Source organism: Bos grunniens, chromosome 23 (assembly GCF_055505025.1).
Source record: "Bos grunniens cultivar Pamir isolate PY7600 chromosome 23, Bosgru_T2T1.0, whole genome shotgun sequence".
Taxonomy (NCBI): Eukaryota; Metazoa; Chordata; class Mammalia; order Artiodactyla; family Bovidae; genus Bos; species Bos grunniens.
The window spans coordinates 51,047,528-51,064,972 of record NC_141187.1 but is presented as its reverse complement, the minus strand read 5'-3'; the positions used below and the strand labels follow the sequence as shown (position 1 = coordinate 51,064,972).

General features: G+C 50.0%; 2 protein-coding genes across 23 annotated transcripts in view; one reads left to right on the top strand and one right to left on the bottom strand.

Moving 5' to 3' along the window:
• Positions 1-17,407, bottom strand: part of LYRM4 (LYR motif containing 4) — a 93,163-nt gene extending 75,756 nt beyond the window's left edge. For 3 of the 4 annotated variants that reach the window (XM_086370413.1, XM_086370415.1, XM_086370412.1), the window contains exon 1: positions 16,824-17,407. In XM_086370413.1, the coding sequence (XP_086226539.1) occupies positions 16,824-16,909 (86 nt within the window). In that variant the 5' untranslated portion in view covers positions 16,910-17,407. The remainder of the gene's footprint in view (positions 1-16,823) is intronic. The other variant, XM_086370414.1, reaches the window with a different exon arrangement.
• FARS2 (phenylalanyl-tRNA synthetase 2, mitochondrial) overlaps positions 17,162-17,445 on the top strand; it is a 310,200-nt gene continuing 309,916 nt past the window's right edge. For 14 of the 19 annotated variants that reach the window (XR_015152577.1, XM_086370386.1, XM_086370380.1 and 11 more), the window contains exon 1: positions 17,162-17,409. Coding sequence is in view for 13 of the 19 variants with exons in the window: in XM_086370386.1 (XP_086226512.1) it covers positions 17,162-17,409 (248 nt within the window). In the remaining 6 variants the exon portion in view is untranslated. The remainder of the gene's footprint in view (positions 17,410-17,445) is intronic. The other 5 variants (XM_086370389.1, XM_086370382.1, XM_086370404.1 and 2 more) reach the window with 3 other exon arrangements.

The window sequence follows — 17,445 nt, the reverse complement described above, 5'->3', positions numbered from 1 at the left end:
TCAATTACTTCTAGATTTTCCACTTTATGGGAGAAAATAAAGCATGAACAATAGAAATTCCTCTAGTAAACAACAGAAATAGAACAATTCCTCGTGGTCTAAACTCAAGTGTCTTCATTAAAATATTCTAACAGTGCGTTAAAATGAAGCCAAATAAAGTGACTTCTGTTTATGTTATCCTCCTGCCATTACTCACCAGCAAGGATAAGTGAGCCAGGAAGAAAAGAGGACAGGGGACACAGATAAGTCACCGAGCTTGTGCTCAACACATCATTAAGGATAATTTACAGAGCAGAGAAGTGCAGAGTGGTACTCGCTCCCCCTTCCTAGGATGTGCGAAGTAGCAGAATACCGGCTGGGTTATTCAGAAGGAAAAAAATAAAAACTACCTAAAAATATTCCAGAGATATAGTAATCATCTGTGAAACCAGAAACCAGGAGGTAAATATGGACGGTCTTGGGACTCAGAATTCTTGGCTGGGAAGGAAGGTCAACATCGTGGTGAGCATCCCAGGAGCATCCTGGGTTTGAAAGCACCTTGAGGGACCAGGTGGGCCTGGGTTCCCTCCAGTCCTGAATAAGGAGTGAGTCCAGCACAGGAAGGCCACGAGCGACCTTTACTTTACCTACTAGGCATTGAAGAACCCTGACCTCCATATGTAAGTTTATGCAAAGAGGCGCAAAAATCACATCCCCCTCTGGCTTTACTCACAAAATCCAGAAGCACTTTCACCCTTCGGCGAGCTTTAATTTTGCTGTCATAGAGGAGACGCATCTCTAACATTCTGTCTGGTCTAACATTCTATGAGTTTAAAGATGCAGTTAACCCCTGTGTCTCCCGGGATGTCACCGGCCGTGTGGGCGTGGAAGAGCCTGCACTGTCACAGGGGGATGGTTATCCCGACCTGAGTGCTGTTCTGCCTTGAGATGTTTGCTGGCTTGGCCGTTTATAGTACAAATAACCTGTAACCGGCTTCCCTGGTGGCTCAGATGGTAAAGAATCTGTTTGCATGGCAGGAGACCTCCCATTGTATCTTTCTTTCAAGTAGGTCAAAATATTTTCATGCATTACATAATTTATTTCCATGATGTCTCTGTGAATCATCTAGTAGGTGTTTGGGTATTTCTGTGTTAAGATTTAATTTTATTTACAAAACTCGAAGACTGAAGAAAACTGAACAAACATCTGCATTTACAAGTTATTACTATTCATTTCACTATTTATATTAATACTGACTGAGTAACAGTGGAATGACACCTGGCCTGTACCTGTATACGTAACTGGTCAGACCCAAAGTGCAGCTGGAAAGCCAGCCCCGGTGATGGGCATAAACCCCTCTCCTCACGCCGCCCCAGCTGGCCTGGGAGTCTTCACCTGTGGGCACACTCCTCTCCCTTTGGGCCACGGTGTGGCTGAAGGATCCTGGCCACAGGCTGTCCCTGTGACCAACCATGGCACAGTCACTGCTTAGAGCTCCTGGGCCATTCTCAAAGGTGCTGCCTCTTCCTGGCCAAGTAAGCAGATCCTCAGTCACGTAAGAGCATCCTTGTTTAGAAGACACCGAAGCGACAGAGGTGCACAGCAGTGCCGGAGAGCGTCTCCAGAGAGCATCTCCCTCAGCATCTGACATGCTTCTGCTAACTGCGTAGGTGCAAGGTGCAGCTCCCCGCTCTCTGGATGTGGACCACAGCTGTGCAGACACCGGGTCTAACTGGTAAAGTCAGAAGGGCTTACTCCCTGCCACTTACATTTCAGCGGCAGTAACCTCAGGAACAGAAATCCGCAACACGCTTTCATTGTGAGGTGTGTGAAGCTTTTACTACTTGGCTTAAATCCAAGGCCAACTTTTCAACACACTTAAGTGCTCAGAGCGAGGTGGTTTGGGCATCATCACTGTCTGTAATTCCTCGATCTAAGAGCCCCGTCCAGAATCAGCAAAGGGCGCACTCTCAGTGGGTACGCAACAGTCATTTTAATGTGGGGCAGACTCACTCCCAGCTTCTTTACCTACTGAAATAGTCAAATATCCACTTTGCATCAAAAGCCACACAAGTGTGAAAAACTGCATTTACCAAAAAACTTAAAGGAAGAATTGTCAGTGGATGAACACAGAGGGAGAAGCCCATGGTGGATACACGGAGGCACAGCGGGGAAGCTCTGCCCATTGCACTCTTCTGCAAAATGCAGGCTTCCTAGAGGTAAGGTGGTCTTGTGTATGATCGACGATGCAGGCAGAGAGGGTGACTCGGCAGATCTGGGGAGCCCTCCCGCTGCCTGTCTACTTTGGAGAGCCTCGGGTGAGTGGGAATCGGATGTGACACGTGGACGCCCGCCTCCCGGCATGCACTGCGTGGCTGGGAAAGCCGCACGGAGCGTCTGCAGGTTAAAGCAGAGAAGAGACGTGGAGACTAGGAAGCAGAGGGAGGCACCTGGGCTCCTTCAGAGTTTCCCTGCTCCACTAACACCCGTTACATTTTGGGAAATGCTGACCAAGACGAAACTTCTCCCCGGGCAGCCCCGTCAGGGGCCAGAGGGGTCCCGGATGCTGCGCTGACAGTTTCCACGGGCAAGTCCTGCTCATTCCTCACAGGCTCTTTACAGACCGTGCCCTCACAGCCGCTCACGGACCCAGGACACCTGCTGCGCTTGTACCTCCTCCAGCCCTCCAGCAGCGCAGCCTCAGAGGCGCCTCAGCTGACCTCAGAGGCACGAGTTCCATCAGCTACAGCGGAGACTGTCAGTACATTCCCCGCCCCTTCTTCCAGAAGGTCCCGACCATACAGACCCCACAGCCAAGTCCAAAGTCAAGTTGTGATGATGGGGAGCAGGACGTTCCACCCACAGATACACCACCCTGGCACTGGGTTATCTTGAGCTGAAGGCAAAGGAGAAATGATAGATGCGGGAAGCACTCTGTCCTGTCCTTTCTGCCAGAAGCAGGGCATAAGCTCCCCACGAGAAAGGTGTCCTCCTGGTACCAGGAAGGAAAGAACATTCTTATCAGCAGACATGGGGAGCTGAGGCTGAGATGGGTCTGCAGAAACCACACCCAAGTAATCCTTGTCTCCTGTCAGTTTCCCCGATGCCTTTCCTAGCCAATTCCCAGTAACATCCTGTCCTTTGGTGCCCAAATCATGTCTCGTCACCGTTCCACAACTTACGGCCCTTTGTAAAAACGGTATATAAACCTTAAGTCTAAGTGCTTTTTTGGGGTTGGCACTTTTCTATGAAGTGCCCTTCGTGTTATATAAAAATATTAACATGAAATAAAATGTGTACTTGTTCCCTCCTGTTAGTCTTTTTTTGACAGATTAATTTGCTGGCTCCAGACACAGAGCACAAGAAGTAAGGTCTTCCTTCCCTAAAGTGGTCTGAGCCTCACTGCTCAGGACTGTGGGCAGTTCTGGCTCTGAGATGCTGACCCCAGATGTGGAGCCTGGTCTTGGCTGACTGGAAGAATTCTGGGGCCCACCGTGGGCAAAGCGCTTGCGTGACGCCCCTGCCAGGAGGCCCTCTGATCAGGTCTGCTCTCACTGAGTTATATGCCCACTGGGGCTTTCCTTCCTTCGGGCGTTCAAGTCTGGTGCTAAAGTGTCAAGTTGCCGCTAAAAGCATGATCGCCACTTCAGTGTCTCCCCAGCTTAGAGACCACCTGTACTGAAGGCCGAGCTTGCTCAGTCTGGGAGGGAGGGACACAGAGCTCTGAACTCACGCACAGGACAGTGGGGCCTCCAGGAAGACGTGTCGAATCAATGCACGAGACACAGTTAGACCAGGACAGAGGGTCAGTGGCTTTTTCTGGCTCCAGTTTGGCTGTAAGGAACTCTTTTCTCATTTAATTTAGCATTTTGTTTTTTTAATAAAGAGGAAAAAGGATTTTATGAGCTGCTTGCATCCATGTAAGTGATTTTTGGTCAACATATCACCACTTCTAGGGATTAGATGCAGGGGAGGGATAATTATATGGGAAAAATATTCGTATTTATCCTTAAGACATGGGCAGACAAAAAGAAATACATGAGAGCACTAAATGAACAACTGTGCTACAGAGTGATACTTATCATTATAATGAATTGATCACATAAGTAACTTTGAATAAATAAGACCAAATGGAGGGGATATTAAATCTACTCAAAAAATTACCCCAGGAACAAAAGAATAAATATAAGGCTAAAAGATACATTAATGACATCCAGTGAGGATAACAGCCAAGTAGTGAAGAAAACAAATAATGACTCGAAAAAAGATAGAGTCAACTAACTGAACACCAAGGACCGATTAACTGGCAAATTAGCAACATTAGTAACGGAAAGGTACATAACTGGAAGAAAAGCGAGATGAACGCAGATTAACACCTCCGACCAAAGAGACGCGTTAAAACTGAGCCTGAACCGTGCAGACGAGCTTCTGAGGCGACAGCCCTGCACCAAAGATGCTCCCGTCCGTCCCTGGGGTGTGATGTTGCATTTCCAACAACTTCTTCCACTTACATTCTCCTCACCGAAGGTCAAGTCGTTCTCTCTAACCCATCGTGTTCAACCAGCCACTGAGTCTGGCTAATCCTCAGTGTATCTCAAGACCATCCTCCCCTCCTCTGCTCTCACCAAGGCTGCAGCCAGCCCTCACCATCATTCACTGCGTAACCCACCTCCAACTGGCCTCAGCGTCTTTAGCCTCCTTCCGCTTCAGGTGGTCCAGCTGGAAGGTGTTGTCTATGGTCTGTTCAGACGCCTGTGTGGCTGTCCACTGCCGAGGATGGCATCCAGCATCTTGGAGGGGCCCCCGAGGCTCTGCGTCCCTCCCCCTCCCCTGCTCCCACCGCCCCCAGTGGTGACGCCACACTGCTGGTGTCTCCACGCACTCAGCACCAGCTACACTGGCCTGTGGGTCCATCCCCACTGCTTCAGCCTCCCTCCTCCAGCGAAGCCCTGAACAACCCTGACAGCCCAGGGCAGCCACCATTCCTTTCCTAAGCTCTGGCCCTTCTGGGGCAGGCTGTGTTGCTCCCCTATCTGCCCCCACAATCCGCTGTTCATTCGCTATCGTGGCACCGCCTCTGCGTCTTCACAGAACCCTCAGTGAGAGAATTCCACGGACAGAGGAGCCTGGAGGGCTGCAGTCCACGGAGTCACACAGAGTCAGACACGACTGAGCGACTACACTTTCTTTTTCTTTCAGTGAGTGCATTACTCTGTGCACTGAACCACAAGCCCCTCCTGGAAAAAGCTCATGCTGTTTGTCTCTGCACTTCCGCAGGAGCCCAGGGGCTGGCACATGGTGGGTCCCCAGCCAACGTCTGCTGAAGACTCAAGCCGACCTCATCAGAGACCACGCGCTACAGTGACAGAGGTCTCTGGATGGCGAGGAAGCACCTGGTGCGGAGTGCAGCTCAACCGTTTAACCGAGTTCATTAAATGACTGCTAGCTACTACAAACTGAAAAGATTTGGCAGCTGGTCTACCAGTTTAACAGGTCCAGTGTTCTTGTCTGGAGAATCCCAGGGACAGGGGAGCCTGGTGGGCTGCCGTCTATGGGGTCGCACAGAGTCGGACACGACTGAAGCGGCTCAGCAGCAGCAGCAGCAGCAATACCGGAGCGGCATGGCAACCCACTCCAGTGTTCTTGTCTGAGAGTGCCACGGACAGGGGAGCCTGGTGGGCTGCCGTCCCTGGGGTCGCAGAGTCGGACGTGCCTGAAGCGACTTAGCACGCACACGTGTAGTCACTGGTTAACTTGTATCTACCTGCAGAAGGGATTCTGGAGCCCAACATTCAGCCAGAAGGTTCTGCAGCCTGTGCCTCTGAAAGGATGTGCCAGGGAGCAAATGCACTGAAGGTCAGAGCTGGGAGCTAGTTGACCTCGAACCTGGAACAGGGTTTCTTGATTCAAAGCCCAGGAGCCTTCCTACATGAACACCACCTTGCTCGTGGCCCTCATTCAGAACATGAAAACAACACGTAGAGCAAAACTCAGTTCAGGAGTAACCGTATTTGGGAAAGAAGCAAGGGGGAAGCGCTAGCGTCAAGTCACATGACCTTCATTTATCCCTTATTTGTCCGGAAAGATCATTTCCGTGAGCTGTCTGCTTTTAATTCCAAACTCCCCGAGTTTAAAAACAACAAAAAATTATCCTTTCAAATAGAACTGTAATAATCGGTTGCTATGAAGTCAAACAGATAATCGAAATGTCACAGTGATAATATTATTATGTCTCAACTTTGGCAATTTTAAATCTGCTTCTTAAAATAAGGGTGGCAGAGATCAGCTGAAGGAACCCTATTCAGGGTACTCCTATTATTAACCCAGACAAAAGCCAGGAGGACACTCATTAATTTAGCTGACTCCTGCTGAATCTAGAGATTCACAGGTTGGTTCATGCAATTTATCTAAGTTTACCACTGCATTTGATTTCTAAAGGTTAGAATTTTCCTAAATTGGCTAGGTACCAGTTAGCTGAGAAAATAAACGCTAAGGCAGATACAAACATCTGCCAGCTGATGAAGAGGGGTTCAGGCAGTCAGGAAGGGGGTCACAGAAGTACTAGGACAAGAAGTATCTTGCATCCACAGCAAGTGGACACACAGCTACTGATGTGAGGCTGCGAAACACAATTTCCTATAATGTCCATTACAGCAATTTCCTAACAGAACGTCTTGTAAGTACAATTTGCGTTAAAAAAAAATGCATTACCCTACTGCAAAACATTAATTTTAAGAGACTTTAAGGAAGTCCTATTGACTTATAAAACGAAGATCATTCAGAAAACGAAGATCATGGCATCTGGTCCCGTCACTTCATGGGAAATAGATGGGCAAACAGTGGAAACAGTGGCAGACTTTATTTTTCTGGGCTCCAAAATCACTGCAGATGGTGACTGCAGCCATGAAATTAAAAGACGCTTACTTCTTGGAAGGAAAGTTATGACCAACCTAGATAGCATATTCAAAAGCAGAGACGTTACTTTGCCAACAAAGGTCCGTCTAGTCAAAGCTATGGTTTTTCCTGTGGTCATGTATGGATGTGACAGTTGGACTGTGAAGAAGGCTGAGCGTCGAAGAATTGATGCTTTTGAACTGTGGTGTTGGAGAAGACTCTTGAGAGTCCCTTGGACTGCAAGGAGATCCAACCAGTCCATTCTGAAGGAGATCAGCCCTGGGATTTCTTTGGAAGGAATGATGCTAAAGCTGAAACTCCAGTACTTTGGCCATCTCATCTGAAGAGTTGACTCACTGGAAAAGACTCTGATGCTGGGAGGGATTGGGGGCAAGAGGAGAAGGGGACGACAGAGGATGAGATGCCTGGATGGCATAACTGACTCGATGGACGTGAGTCTGGGTGAACTCCGGGAGTTGGTGATGGACAGGGAGGCCTGGCGTGCTGTGATTCATGGGGTCGCAGAGTTGGACATGACTGAGTGACTGATCTGATTGACTTATAATTGCATTTTGTGGTCTAGCTTTATATCTCACTTTGTTATATTCTCTATCTTTATTTTCCCCTGGCCCTGATTCTCTCCTTTGTTATTTTAAAATAATAACAATTATTTCATGCTACTACATTTTATGTATTCTTAACAGTTTTAAAAATGGTTTTAGGGGCCACTGTGCTTATTTGCTTGGTCATGTCTAACTCTTTGCGATACCATGGACTGTAGCCTGCCAGGCTCCTCTGTTCATGGGGATTCTGCAGGTAAGAATACTGGAGTGGACTGCCATGCCCTCCCCGAGGGGATCTTCCCAAACCAGGGATCTAACCTAGGTCTCCCTCATTGCAGGCGGATTCTTTACCAGCTGAGCCCCTTTGGTTAAGTATAAATAGAGGAAGTACAACTTGGAAACTTATAAATCAGCAACGACATTGATCTAATGATTCTTTTTAACACTTCCCTCCAAATTTAGGCTGCTGAATATCTTAAATGTATTCTTCCCTAAGTTAACTAAACAATTTTTTCTTACTTTTCAAAACCATCATCACTTAATGTGGCAGAGCTTAGCCATAAGAGAAAAAGAATTGGACGGGGAGGATTCCAAGTGTAATTAATGATAGTGAACAATCCATCTTTCAGAAGTCCACAAAATTGCTTTTCTTGGGTATAAGTAAACTGGCTGGAGTTCTATGGGGCCTGTGGGAGGGAGGGATCAGCCGACAGTTCCATCAAAGGGCCCATCGGTATTAACTCAGAACACAGTGAGGGCTTAATTTGGGAAGAAATTAGAAAATTTAATAGTAGTCTTTTTTTCTCTTGTATTTCTCCCCACCTTCTCTGTGTTCTTGCATAGCCTGTAATAAACACAGTTAAAGCTGTTTTCATAGAGACATATGGCTTGTTCCACATTTTATTGTAGGCAAAACTAATTTTTTATATGATTATTTTTTATATATCAAAAATCGTATACAGTAGAACAGAGTTCCACCATATCTCCGAATCCTCACAATATAAACAGGCATTTCATGACTTAAAAAGAGGGAAAACTTTGTACCTGGGGGGAAACTCCTAATAATCTTGTCCTTGAGAATGCCAGGAAGCAAAATACTACATTTCACCGCTTCCCAGCCTGAGAGCCGTCACAAGTGACATCTGGTCTGTGCGGCTCTAAACTGAGTTAAGGGATAAAAGGTGAAAAAGAACAAGAGGCCGGATTTTCTCACGTATCAGCAACTCCTGGTTAAAGGCATGTTTAAGTCTGAGGACAGAACAAAGATTTTCCTGGTGGGGAGGCTGGAGTTACAGTTACTGAAATGAAGAACGTATTGAAAGGTTTTAAGTTTCTAAAGGAGAAGAGACGTATACAGTTAAAACTGGACTGGCAGTCAGGCCAAGAGGCTGAAACGACGTCCACGGTGTCGTCTGCGCAGGATCTGTGCGGCGCTCTAATACCACAAATCCGCAGTGCCAGGGCGTACTTCAACTTGCACGTTTCCTCCGTGAGTTTCCTGAGCTGCCCCCCGTGTCCCCGTCACACGCCCATCACCAGAATATCCTGTAACAGCAGGGCCGCCCGGAGTTGGTCTTCCGTCTCCCCCAGGCCCCGGGGCACTCATGTCCATGCTCTGGGTTCTCAGGGAGTACCCGCTCTGTTCTGGGGTGAAGGGACACTTGGCCCTGCGTTCTCTAGCCTGGCTGGCCCATTGCAGAAGGTGCTCGGAAAGGTGCTTGGAGTTGCCACCCCATGCTGGCCGGGTGCTGTTCACCCCAGCCTTCTCCATCAGTCAGTGATCAGGGACACATGCAGCAGAAGAGGCCGCCAGCGCAAAAACGAGCCGCAACAATGAAAGCAGAAACACAGGAGCGGAACCCTCTGCCGGGGTGCTGACTGCTCGACAAGGTCACGGTTCCAGGTGCTCAGCTCCCACTTCAAAAAGAAACCAGACTCCTAAATGGGGTCATTATCTAGTCCCTTCACCAGACTGCAAAGACTTCCACAATGCTGCAATCGGTTGTGCAGTAGTAATTCAGAGTGACACGTACCAGCAGTTAGTAATTTAGCTGTCAGGAAACCAGAGAGCCTGTTTAGCTGCTGCAGTTGTAAGAAGAAACTGTGAAAATAAGCGTCTGCGGGCTCAGGTTTCTAAGACGTCTGGAGGCCGCGTCAGAGGACACCCAGGTTGTAGGGAGCTGGAACGCAACAGTGCGGAGGTGTGGAAAGCAGAGACCTGGAACTTCCCAGTCCCCATTCTGTGCTGAGCAGCCGTGACCTCACCTGCTGCCCACCCTTCCAGGCCTCTCCTTTCCCTCAGACCCCTTCTACTGCCCGCCGGCTAGTTCTCTCAGCTCTTCAGCACGAGCCCATCTGGGACGGAGCCCCGGCCGGGGCGTCCAGCACCACCTGCGGCTGGCTCCCAGTGCCCTGGGCATGTCGCCTCCCGCGCCTTGCCGTGCGCACCTGGAGAGCCGACCGTGGGCGAGCCAGCAGTCACTCCGGTGCTTTTCTCTGTTACCTTCTGCTGCAGAGGCTAGATGAGCTGCAACCTAGTTCCCCAGCCCCTGCTCAGCTAGTGTGGGAATGTAACTGAGTCCTGGTCAATAAGACCGAACCAGAAGTCTGCTGGAAAGCTTCCGGGAAAGTTGACCCTTTCCTCATGGAAGGGAAAGCCCATCCATGCCCCGCTGGCACTGCTCCTCTGTCTCACCTTGAATAAGGATGGATTCAGACCTTTAAGAGCTGTTTGCAACCATCAGGCATAAGCATGAGAGGAAACCTGAGACTCGAGATACCTTGACATCACGGAGCTGCTGAACCAGCTTGAGCAGTCTCATGCTCTGAACTTTTTCCGTGTGAGAAGGGTGACCCAACTGACTTACGCACCTTGTGCAGATTTCCTGCTCAGTCCAGTCGCGTCTGACTCTCTGCGACCCCATGGACTGCAGCACGCCGGGCCTCCCTGTCCATCAACACCAGGAGCTTACTCAAACTCATGTCCATCAAGTCAGTGATGTGATCCAGCCATCTCATCCTCTGTCGTCCCCTTCTCCTCCTGCCCTCAATCATTCCCAGCAACGAGGTCTTTTCCAGTGAGTCAGTTCTTTGCATCAGGTGGCCAAAGTACTGGAGCTTCAGCTTCAGCATCAGTCCTTCCAATGAATATTCAGGACTGATCTCCTTTAGAATGGACTGGTTGGATCTCCTTGCAGTCCAAGGGACTCTCAAGACTCTTCTTCAACACCACAGCTCAAAACCATCAATTCTTTAGCACTCAGCTTTCTTTATACTCCAACTCTCACATCCATACATGACCACTGGAAAAACCATAGCCTTGACTAGAAGGACCTTTGTTGGCAAAGTAATGTCTCTGCTTTTTAATATGCTGTCTAGGTTGGTCATAGCTTTCTTCCAAGGAGCAAGCGTCTTTTAATTTCATGGCTGCAGTCACCATCTGCAGTGATTTTGGAGCCCAAGGAAATAAAGTCTGTCACTGTTTCCATTGTTTCCCCATCTATTTCCATGAAGTGATGGGACCAGATGCCATGATCTTAGTTTTCTGAATGTTGTTTTAAGCCAGCTTTTTCACTCTCCTCTTTCACTTTCATCAAGAGGCTCTTTAGTTCCTCTTCACTTTCTGCCATAAGGGTGGTGTCATATGCATATCTGAGGTTATTGATATTTCTCCTAACAATCTTGATTCCAGCTTGTGCTTCATCCAGCCTGGCATTTCTCATGATGGACTCTGCATATAAGTTAAATAAGCAGAGTGACAATATACAGCCTGGACGTACTCCTTTTCCTATTTGGAACCAGGCTGTTCCCTGTCCGGTACTAACTGTTGCTTCTTGACTTGCATACAGATTTCTCAGGAAAAGCACTCCTGATGAGATCTGCTTTCAAGGTGGCTCACACTTCTGACACCACTCACCACTCTACCCTTAATGTACGGCTCATTCTGATTTGCAGCTCCCAACACAACACTTAGCGTGCAACAAGTATAATAGAGACTCAACCACTTAGTGAGAAGGAGTTCTGACACTCAGCTGGGTAAGCATTTGAGCATTACTCTTGCCTTCTCTCACATTTACAGCAATATACATTTTTAATCAGTAGGGCTGAATGGCTGATGAAAATTACCTCTGAATACAACTCCCCCCTGCTTTTCAACAAGTATTTTTATAAGCACTGAGTAGGGAGGTATTGTGCTAAGCACTAGGAGTGCAGAGCTAAGATGGAATTTCTAGATTCAAGGGATAAATGGCAGAGACAAGTAGCATGGTGCACGTCATTAATGAGAACACACCACCTGAGCACCTTCCTCGTTATCCAGAAACAGGCTGCCGCACGGCACCAATCGCCTCAACTTCCCGTCCTCTTATATTCCAACTGAAATCCACTCCTTCTCTGATGGCAAAGGGAGTGTTCTTCCTCCTCAGTGACCAGGCCGCCACGTCCGCCGGCAGAGGCGGCGTTTGTCGCTTGTGTGTGGCCTTTCTCTAGCAGTTCCCACACTCGCATATGTCAGCCAGGCTTCCTGGGGGAGGGGGTGGTGGTCTACACTCATGGAGATGGTTCACTTCTCAGCACCCCTCCCTGGGCTGTGTCCTAACCGCTTCATATGCTGCCCTGGGAAAGGTCCCCGGAGGTCCCTACGCTGGGGACGCTTCTCTTTTCATCTACTGGACCTTGCTACAGCAAGTGGCCTGCTGCCCCCAGGCCCTGACTCCGGCGACACTGCTGTCTGCCTGCTTCCTGCTTCTCAGACACTTCAGCGGTCATCCAAGAGCAGCCCAGGGACCGCTGGGGCCTTGGAGACCTTTCAGGAGATCCATCAGGAAAAGGAATTTTTATCGTTTCAAACAGGCATTTGCCTTTTTGAGCCTGACTCTCTGTTAAGTGGACAGAGCAATTTCCCAGAGGCTAGGCTATGTGTGACATAGTGACAGCTCTAGGTGGAAACTAATACAGAACGCAGACGTCTTCCACTAAGCCAAACACTAAAGAGACTTGCAAAACATGTCAAATAGCAAAACTCTCATCACTGTTTTTTTTTTTTTGGTGGGGGGAGAAAAATAGCTATTCTTCATAAAGGTGTTATTTATGTTAGTGTGCAAGGGGTTTCCCAGGTGGCGCTAGTGGTAAAGAACCCGCCTGCCAATGCAGGAGACATAAGAGACTTGGGTTCGAAATCTGGGTAGGGAAGATCCCCCGGAGGAGGGCATGGCAACCCACTCCAGTATTGCCTGGATTATCCCATGGACAGAGGAGCCTGGCGGGCCACAGTCCACTGGGTCACACAGTAGGACACAACTGAAGCGACTTAGCACGCTGAGGTTTTTCTGTTTACTTAGAAATAGAGAGGGAATGGCAAACCACTCTAGTATTCTTGCCTCAGGAACCCCATGAACAGTACCCAAAAGTAAATGCTTTAAAATGTTTCAGTTTTACTTTCTAATATAAATATTGATAACTATGCCCCACATAAGCAAGGTTTTCAAGGCCCTCAGAAACATTTAAGGATGTAAAAGATTCCTGAGACCAATAAGTTGAGAACCATGTTCTTAGACTGATTTTTCTGCATCCTTGCAGGGGAGCCAACACCTCAAATTTTTATGTTCTCTGGAACCACATCCTAAGCCCACTAATTTTCTCACCATAAACTAAGATTCCACAATCTTGGTACGACTGACACTCAGGGCCACAGAACTCTTTCTGTGGGGCACTGTCCCAAGCTTGGCGGGACCTCTGGTGGCTAACTACTAGAGGCCAGTGGCGTCCTTCCGCTAACGTTGTGACAACCAAAAACGTCTCCAGACGTGGCTGAATAAAACTGGCCCGGGCTGAGAACCACTGCTCTGAATACTCTTCCTGGAAATGTTGCTGCTGCTGCTGTGGCTGCTAAGTCGCTTCAGTCATGTCCGACTATGTGCGACCCCATAGACGGCAGCCCACCAGGCTCCCCCGTCCCTGGGATTCTCCAGGCAAGAACACCGGAGTGGGTTGCCATTTCCTTCTCCAATGCAAAGTGAAAGTGAGGTCGCTCAGTCGTCTCCGACTCCTAGCGATCCCATGGACTGCAGCGCACCAGGCTCCTCCATCAATGGGATTGTCCAGGCAAGAGTACTGGAGTGGGTTGCCATTTCCTTCTCCAATGCATGAATGTGAAAAGTGAAAGTGAAGTCGCTCAGTCATGTCTGACTCTTAGTGACCCCATGGACTGCAGCCTACCAGGCTCCTCCAACCATGGGATTTTCCAGGCAAGAGTACTAGAATGGGTTGCCATTGCCTTCTCCACCTGGAAATGTTACCAAATATCAAATATCCCACTTATGATAAGAAATAACTGGACTTATTCAGTGCCTACTCTGCGCCAGGCACAATTCTGAGCACTTGATTAAGTATTCATTCACTTAAACCTCATCTCCTGTGACACAGATAAGTCATTCCTCCACCTTCTAGATTAAGAAACTGAAGTGCAGAGAGGTGCAGTGACTTGCCCAGCGTCACAGCAAACGTGATGATGGCAACGCCAGGCCTGGTTGCTCCTCTGAGCTTTAGACTCCGGAGAATAACTGCCTCTGCTGGGGACCCCCCCAGGTGACATTTACTCGAGTCCTCAAAACGAACTCACAAGTCTCTGGTAGCTCAGCTGGTAAAGAATCTGCCTGCAACGCAGGAGACCCCGGTTCAACTCCTGGGTGGGGAAGACCTGCTGGAGAAGGGAAAGGCTACCCACTCCAGTATTCTTGGATTTCCCTGGTGGCTCAGATGGTAAAGAATCTGTCTGCAATGCGGCAGACCTGGGTTCGATCCCTGGGTTAGGAAGATCCCCTGGAGAAGGGAACGACTACCTGCTCCAGTACTCTGGTCTGGAGAATTCCATGGTCTGTATAGTCCATGGGGTCCCAAAGAGTTGGACACGACTGAGCAACTTTCACATCCACAAGACTAGCTATTTCTGTATTTCTTAAATTAGTTAATGGTACAGCTTTTACACTGGCCCCTCTGTGCCTCACTTAGTAACCTGGGTGGTATTTCAGACTCTGATTGGATTCTCTTCTCTATTCCTGAATCCAATCACTCATCGAGGTCTAACAGTTTTACCTTCTAATTATTAATCAAGTGTATCTTTCCCTGTATCTTCCGCTCCTCAGGCCCTCAGAAGGGCCCTGATCTCTCCTCAGCACCACTGTAACCAACCCTCCTTTGGGGTCCTTGGGTCCCGCCCTCACAGTCATCCTTCCCCTGGCGCCAGCACGGTCTAGCTAAACAGCACGTCTGGCCGGGACACTTTCTGGCGTGAAGCTCTCTACTGGCCGCCTGGTAGCTGAGAATGAAGCCCGGGTTCCTCAGCACGGCCCTTGCGTGGCCCTTTCCGACCCCAGCAGCTCACTTAACTCTCCAGCAGAATTCTGCTCGGCGGTGTCACCTGAGCGCACCAGGCTGCTTCGTGCCTGTGGTCCTGAGCTGTCTTCTGGGAAGCGCTGAGTCATCACCCTGTGCGGGCCGCCATGGCGTCACCAGTTTGTGAGAGTGATTCTACACTGTGTCCTACAGAGACCCGTCAAAGAGCCGCTGATGGTGGGGGCCTTGCTGAGCCCCATGCTCTCATCTTGCTATCCCCAGGAGCTGCGGTACCAGGCAAAGCAGTCTGGGGAGTGCCTGGAAGCCCTGATGTCAAAGACAGTAGCAATAGGACGTGTATGGACCTGTGGGGAAAGCAGAGTGACGAGAACAAGGAAAACCAGCCCCCAGTTACACCGGCTGAAGCTCAAAGCAAGCAGGGGAACTCAAGACAGAAGTGATTAAAGGGATGCCAGAGAGAGAGAAGTACAGGGGAGGCGTGCTCCTTGCAATCCACAAGACACAGCCTTAAGATCTATACAAAACAAGGACATATTCTACAACCCATTTATTATCTTAGGACATAATGGTGGGAATCTCAGGGTGTAGGTACACGACTGCAGGCAACAGTGAAAACTGATTACCAGATTCCTCTGGACAATGTATTCACATGTGGATAATATAAGTTTAGCTCAAAAGGATTACTCCAAGTATCATGTGAACCGATATTCTGTAAGTACGGTTACCATGTAATTTCCACTTTCTGCCTACAGAGTACAGTGCCGAGTGAATTTCCTGCAGTTCTTGTTTATTAAGTAAATTACAAATTCTTCTTCCTGACTGTGGTGAAGAAGGTTCAACTTATTTACAAGCATATTTTGTTGGGTCCTTCAACAGACTTGGTTAAGTTCTTGATACTAAGCATGGGTTAACTTTTTGTTTAAAATTCTAACAGAATATCTACTGTTTACGAACCTTAGCTGCCAAAGCCAAAGTCATTAAATGAAACAATGCACTCTCAGAAATGTTTTGTTTTTTTAATTAACTACCTGACCAGTTGGACATGACCTCATTCATATGACCTAGACATTCTCAAAAGTATAGGATGAGTACCTTTTCTATACAGGTGTCTAAAAATTAGGAAGTCACTGCTTGGGAGGTTTAGTGTCTGTCTGGTAAGCAAGCTGCACTGGGTCTACCCTAGCGTCCGCCAGCTCATCCACCCAGCCTGGGGCAGCTACCCAACTAGGCCTGCTCCAGGGATCCCAGATTCTGCTGCAAGGAAACCCAGTCTTCCGGGTGCTCAGTCATGGAAGGTGAGACCAGGTGTGAAGAGAAGAGCAGGTCTTATCAAATTCTTGCTTTGGGAATAAGGCTGAAACTCAGAGGACCAGATAGTTAGTAGAAAATACCAAATCCACAAAGATGCAGAGAGAAAATCCATAAAGTACATACATCCGTGGTGAGTCAGAGGTTATAAGGAAGCAGAAAAAGACAGCAGATGCTCTGAAGCAGACACAAACGTCGAAAGAGAAAATGGAACTCAAGAGCAGACATGAGAATGGGGCAGGCGTGCAAAAGCTGTGCGCTCCATTGCGGATGGAAGAGCTTAGGCTCTCCTTCCCCTGCTGCTGAGGTCATGAAAGCTGGATCCCCGTCTGGGTCAACATTTCAGCTCCTGGAAGCCGGGCCCATCTTTCTCGGTTTACCGTTACCTGCGTGTCCTGCTCACAAACCCCGCCCCATGGCCGAGGACAACAGCAGAACGCACCCTGGCGAGCAAAGGGGCTAAGGAAGACACCTCGGAGGTGCAGGGAACGGCGGCTAGAGAGGGCCCTCGGTTGTGGGCCGTGGCTACTGCGGGGCGCTTCTACCGGCCAGGCTTGCGATACCACGAGGAGTTCTCACAGGTGCCCCAAGCTGGCAGGAACCCCTGCACCTCGGCGTCCGCCCTGGAAGCAGAGAGCGCCCCTACCGGAGGTGCCCGAGCAAAGGGTCCGACTCCGGGGAAAGGGACGAGCCTCTCCCGCCCCCGAGGGCGTCCCCCCGCTCACCGGTAGTTGTAGGCGCCGAAGCGCTTGCTCTCCCGCAGCATCGCGCGGTACAGGTCCAGCACCTGCGCGCGGCTGGACGCCGCCATCTTCAGCGCAACACGCAGGGGGTCCTCTCCGCCGAGGCCCCGAGTTTAAACTCGACCCGCGAAACCGCCGCCGCCGCCGCCGCCGCGGGAAGCGCGGGCGGGACGCGGGCGCGGGGCTGCGCGCAGGGCGCGGCCCACACCCCGCCTCAGCGGGGCTCGGGCTCAGAGGCGCCCCGGCTGAGGGGAGGCTCTGGCCGCGCGCCCCGGACGAGGGGGTCTCCGCCTCAGGGGGGCTCCGGCCGCGCGCCCCGGATGAAGGGTCTCGCCTCCAGGGGGCTCCGGCCGCGCGCCGCGGCGCAGGCGGGCTTCGGACAGCTAAGGGGGCGGCGCCTGCGGGAGGCGTTCCCGGCGGCCGCCCCGGGGTCCCGCGAGGCAGCCGCCCTCGGAGGACGCGGAGCGGCTGAGGCCGGACGGCGGGCCGCGGACTGCTCTTCCTTACGGCGGAGGCGGGGGTCAGCGGGCGGCCGGGCGGGGGAGGCCGAGGCGCTCCGCGTCGCCAGGTAACCGAGCGCCGGCTCTATCCCCGCCCTTCCGCT